Consider the following 6,154-nt stretch of genomic DNA (forward strand, 5'->3'; position numbering starts at 1 on the left):
TATCCATTCAAGCAAGACTTGCCTCTACTTGGATATATCTATGATAATGAAATAATTATTGGCAGAGAATGGTTATATGAGATAATGGAATCGAAACTTATATCATCAAACTTTCAACGGAGTGGCAATAATAGCAGATATGGGATATGGAAAATCATCGTCTGTCTCACGAATACTTTGTGCAAAAGAAAGGGAGAAAAGTTATGAGAGTAAATCACTTTCAGTTGCATTTCATATTTGTAAGTTTGATGTAAAAAGTACACAAAGTCCTGCTAGATTTATTCGAAGGTTAATTGGTTTTTTAGCCTCAAGATATGAGGAATACGGAAATAAAATTTCCATTATGTCTGATGATAACATAATATACAGTCAGGAGTTTTGTGAGAATGACATTATTGCCTGTTTTGACCAAAGTATTATTTTCCCATTTAGGCAGCTGTCCTTTGATAGTAACTTTCCCTGGATATAAATTAAAGAGGCACTTGACGAATGTTTTGAAAAATCATCTGGCAAAAACCTAATTTTGGAGTTATTATTGGCACGTGGAACTACCAAAATGGTTCAAATTTTTTGTTACGTCTAGAAACATTACCGAAGTATACTTATTAAAATATTTTGAACACGTTTATTTAAAACCAAAAGACTCGAGGAACATTAGAGATACCAAAGAGTATATACAAGTCAAGTATTTGTCACATGGCTTGGAAAACAATGGCAGTGAAATTGAAAAAATCATTGAACTTTGTGATGGAAATTTCTGATTTCTAATTCATGCAATTAGATTCCGTTTAGAAAATGGTAACATTACGTCCTTACCTGAGTCATTGGAAGAAATTTATGAATTAAACTTTGATCGGCAATATGACGATACTGATTCGTTTTACCATCAAAGACAGTATTTGAAATTGTTTTGGCATCCTTCAACCTTTTAAGTGAAGAAGAAATTTTTCATATTTTGGTATCAAATAACATTACTGACTCAGTACAATGCCGTACCCAGATGAAAAAGTTGTCATTCTTTCTCCGGAATGATAATTTTGTGACAATATTTCACAAATCATTATACGAGTTGTTGATAAGTTCTGGAAAAAAAAAGTACTCAATTACTTTAAAAGCCGGACATGCCTATATTTCGTGCTTTTTAATCAATGAAATATCTAACAATCCAGAAGTCGACATAGCAGATTTATCAATACACGTGAGTGAAGCTTTAAATGATACGTTAAATCAAAAATTTCTTGCATTGGATAGGGACAACCTTAATCAAACCAATGTAAACGAAGCTTTACATAATGTGATAAGGAAAACAGAAGGTATAAATGCACTTGCTTTATTGATAAAGCACAATCTGGACGTAAATACACTACACGAGGGACAATCCCCGTCCTTTATAGCAGCTTTAAAAGGAAATATTGATCAGCTTCTATGTCTTCTAAACAACGAAGCCAACGTTAGCTTTGTTACAGAAAGTAATTATGCTGTATATTCCTCTGTTGTAGATCTCGCAATAAAGGAAATAAAACAATCTTGTTACTATGGATACGGCCTTATACATATAGCTGCTAAACATGGACATGAGAAAATAGTCAGTAAACTTTTAGAATACAACAAAGATATGATCTATTGGAAAACATCCCTTGGACAACGTTCAAGTGATATTGCTTGTGAAATGGGGAACTTAAATGTTTTACAGACATTTTCCAATTTGGACAATGATATGCTATCCGACTGTATTTACTATGCTGCTCGATCCGGAAATGAAAATGTCATTCTGTCTTTGATTGAACGAATATTAACCCTCAGTTGTATATCTGATGAACAGTCTAGAGATGCATTTAAAGAGATGGAAGTAAAAAATCCTAAAAACGTTGAAATAAAAGATGATTTTACTATACGCATTAATCCTCCCAGTCATATCATATACTCTCTTGATAAATGGTGGATAGTAATGAAGGAAACGCCAATTCACGCCGCAATTTGGTCAGGTTCAACAGAGGTAGCAAAACTTTTAATAAAAAATTTTCCCGGATTACTTGATTGCACAGATTTATTTGGTTATACGGTAACATTGCGGACTGTATTTCGAAATAAATTTGATTTGTTGCCTTTACTTACAATTCATATTTCATCTGAACAGATGCGATCCGTATTATTGTGACACAATCCACTTTAGGGATGATTTATTGACAGGTTTATATCATATGGTTGATGGTTCTCCATCCATAAACTACACATCATTATATGTTGAACAGTGTTTTTGTGAGAATGGTTCTTCATTTATGGATCTTTCTATAAAATATAAGCGGCACAAATTTATAATGTATGCAATAGAAGAAAACATTATTACTGATTTGAATTCAGCTGACGAAGAAGGAATTCATCTAATTCACTTTGCTGCAAGAGATGCAAATACTTATTTCATTGACTATGCAATAAAAGATTTAAGACTTGATATTAGCAGTATCAAATGTAAAAATGGTTCTATTGCATATCATATCGCTGCGATAACACCATCAATACCAAGTTTATTTCGATTGACAAATGGATTTACGGTAGTAATTCCAGATATAAAGGATATAAATGAAAGAGGATTTTTGCATCATACGTGTTTATTCGATCAAAATTCGCAGTATTATATTCGAAGTCATGAATACGTGATGAACCCCCAAACTAGTTCATTGGAATGCTTCCAATATTTTGTTGAAGTATGTAATATCAATATTCAGTCGACTGATGTGTTCGGAAGAAATATTTTACACTATGCACTGGTAAATGGCCAGTTTTCTATCATCGAATATATAACAATCAACTATCCGTTAGAGTTCAGAAAATTGTTGAATCAAAAAGATGTTAATTCACAGACACCAGTTCATTATGCACTTGCTAAAGTCTATGCGATTAAGAAGACTCGGACTAATTTTCTTGATTTTACAGTGTTATCTCGTTCTCATTTAACTTTCCTAGATCAATTTAAAAGCTGCTCCTGCATCTTTTTCAAAATGGCATGGGAAATATCTTTTATTTTTACAATACGGGAACTTAATTTGGAGGAATTTCAAACAGTCATAGAACCATTTTTGTATCTATTTCTGATCAAAAGTGGATATGTGTTCAATTTTATTTGGGCATTTCATACACAAATTACAGACGAAGTTCTTGGAGCACATATTATTAAAAGCATAGATGAAAATAAGCAGCAATCTGATGCTACTCTTTGGGATATTGCTCATTATAGACCAACTGTATTCAATAAGTGTGGACTACCATTTAAACGGTCTCCGTTGCATTATATTGCCTTAAATGGAAGATTTGTACCGATGGGCAATGTGCTCGGGCAACTCTGGATAAATAAAACATGGTACAACTCTTCTTTTAATGTTTTAAACTGTGCTGACGAAAATGGCAATCTTGTTTTTCATTATACTCTTATGAAAGGAGGCCGAAAAGAGGCACGCTGGCTGCTAGATGAGATGCGGAATTTAAGTAAGGAGATGATCGTAGATGCTATTGAATTATCGATATTGTATGATGAATATGTAATTCGAACATCTGATCCTATCACGAAATATGATATGGATGCAATTTCAACCGATATTCACTTATCTGATGCTATCAGGAAATATAAAGATGTTTTACAAATAACTGATTTCTGTAAAAAAAAACTCTAAAAGTTTGTCAGTTGTGCATCTTTTATCTGTCAGTGTAATGACATCCACTATCAAAACCTTAGTTGAATTCAATGGTCAAGATATTCTCAACTGCATGACTACAGACCGGATAACACCAATGTATTTATGGAAGTTATTATCTCCTGAAGAACATGACGAGATCATTGATGAAAGCCTAGAAATATTACAACCAAAGATCTATGCTGAGAAATAAATTTATCCTGTCAATAATTCTGAGCAGCTTGGGATATAAACACTGCCTAAAAGCGCCACTTACTGCATATTCAAACCAGGACCCCGTGGAAATAAAAAGTATATTTCCCAATTTCTCAAGGACTACGAATGTATTTACAAAACCTTTTCTCATGGGTACTATAGAGAGGAATGCACATCAACAAGATCGTTATTCAAGTTACTTCGATTAGTTTTTTTACTGATATAAAAAGTGTAGAAACGTGTTTATATATATCTAAACTGTTTCAAGCCATGGGTACAATGTTTAAGCATATATCAACATGCTTTATGTCTGCTGCATTTAAATCACAAAGTTATTTATATGTTTTAAATACAAGAAACCAACTTTCATATCAGATTTCAAAGCTTATAGTAGGTCTTGGAAATTGTCAAAACAATAGAATAGATAAATTGCAAGTATCAAAAAGATGTACATTTTTGATGTTCTCAATACGAAATTTTCTGATTTTTACTTTGAAAAGACAGCGAGAACATTATTTACTAAAACAATATGAAAACTATCTTTTTGATAGGGGTTTTTATGAAGTGATTTCAAATAAAGGATATGACTTTTTGTTGTTGAAGATTTCAAAGCATAAAACTAAGCAGTTGGCAATGGAAATTAGCAAGAGAAGCTGGCGATTCGATCATTTGAATGTCTGATTGAAAACATTCCGGATACAAACACTCAGTATCATCTTAAAATTAGATTGTTAAACAAACCATTAAAAAAAAGATTTTGGCGGGGGAAACAAAGCATATGCGTGTATTGTTTATTTTAAATAAAATTGGATCATTTTTCAAGGTCTAAAACTGAAGTTTTTCCAGTTTAGTACCGGCCATGTTTAATATTTTTCTTACACTGTGACATTCCGGAGCAGAAAACTAGGAGAAATTGAATGAAGCTAAGTGACCATGTAACATACCTGTCGGAATATAAGACGAATTATAATAAGTCAGGAACGTTTCAATAATATGGAACGAAAATATAAGCGTGTACTCTAGTCAGCGGAAATTTTCTTAATGGTCGTGGTATTTTGATTTATGCTTCACAATTTTTGTGTGATATTTATATTTGAAAACCACAGCAAATGCTTCATATGAATTGCAATATTCACATGTTGTATATGTTTAATGTTACATGTCTAAAATGAAAAATCTATCAACTTGCATGTTGCAATTAACATAATTTTTGTCATGAAATTTGTGCATTATCCAAACTTGAATGGTTTCAGATGCTGTTATTATTGTTTGTGCACTTGTATAACATTTACATGATTATTGTATTGAAGTTTTATTTTATAATGTTAAGCTATCGCTGATTCATATTTTAATTAAGTAATGTAAAACATTTGTGCAGATTTTGTATTTATGTTTGCACTTGGCAAGAGTCTGAAGCAGTTTACTTAGATAAGGTAAAACAAATACCAAAATGGATGAAAATATTCAGGCCCAAAGGGATTGTTTATTTAATGATCAAGAAAGATAGACATATAAAATAGAGAAAAACAGAATCTCTAAAGAAAGCCCAACACGGCAAAATTGAAAATGTTGCTGGCTTGGTTTGATTGAGCCTGTTCATGGCCGGTACTGGAAAGTGCAAGTAACCGTCCAAACCTCCAACACCGGCTTAAGCAGAATTCAACATTTCAACACGAAAATGGTAAAATTTTGAATTAACAAACATCCGCAGATTTGATCATACGGCGGTTATCATGGAAACTTCAATGTGACAATTTCGTGCCATTCCATGAAAAGTGGCGTATGGTCCCCAAGTAAAAGAATAAGTGTGCCCTAAACGAGAAAACAATGGGCGAAACTAAATAAAATGAAATCTTGAAAGCAGCTTTAGTAAACAACATTACATAAGTTGGAGAGCAATTCGTGCGCTACTAGTCCAACCAAGGAGACTTTGAAATAATGTACATTATGTGTTTATTCTACACATTTTGAAAGAAAATATGGATATATGTAAATTACGATTTATTAACTCAGTTGTGTTTTAAACAAAATAAACCTGATTTGAATAACTATCGAGTTCGTGTCCTACAACTAGCAAGTACTAAGGTCATTAAATTAAACTGCATTTAATGTTGTTGTTTTTAATAAGTGTCATTTTAACGGTTAGTTAAATTTTAGTTGAACGTCTGTTTGTAGAAAATAATGCTTAGAAGAAACAGAATCTCTCTCCGGCGTCATAAAAATAATTTCACAAGCATAACATGACAAGCTTAGGCCCATGCAAAATACTT

At 32.4% G+C, this 6,154-nt stretch overlaps 1 protein-coding gene across 1 annotated transcript; it reads left to right on the top strand.

Moving 5' to 3' along the window:
• The first annotated feature begins 954 nt into the window (after nt 1–954).
• Nucleotides 955–2,158, top strand: LOC132740724 (uncharacterized). The gene has a single exon (XM_060728693.1). The coding sequence runs from the start codon at nt 1,001–1,003 to the stop codon at nt 2,156–2,158; it is 1,158 nt and encodes a 385-aa protein (XP_060584676.1). The 5' UTR covers nt 955–1,000.
• Nucleotides 2,159–6,154: the final 3,996 nt, after the last annotated feature.

The sequence above is a fragment of the Ruditapes philippinarum genome, unplaced genomic scaffold (genome assembly GCF_026571515.1).
Source record: "Ruditapes philippinarum isolate M1 unplaced genomic scaffold, ASM2657151v2 ctg11512_1_1_1_1, whole genome shotgun sequence".
NCBI lineage: Eukaryota > Metazoa > Mollusca > Bivalvia > Venerida > Veneridae > Ruditapes > Ruditapes philippinarum.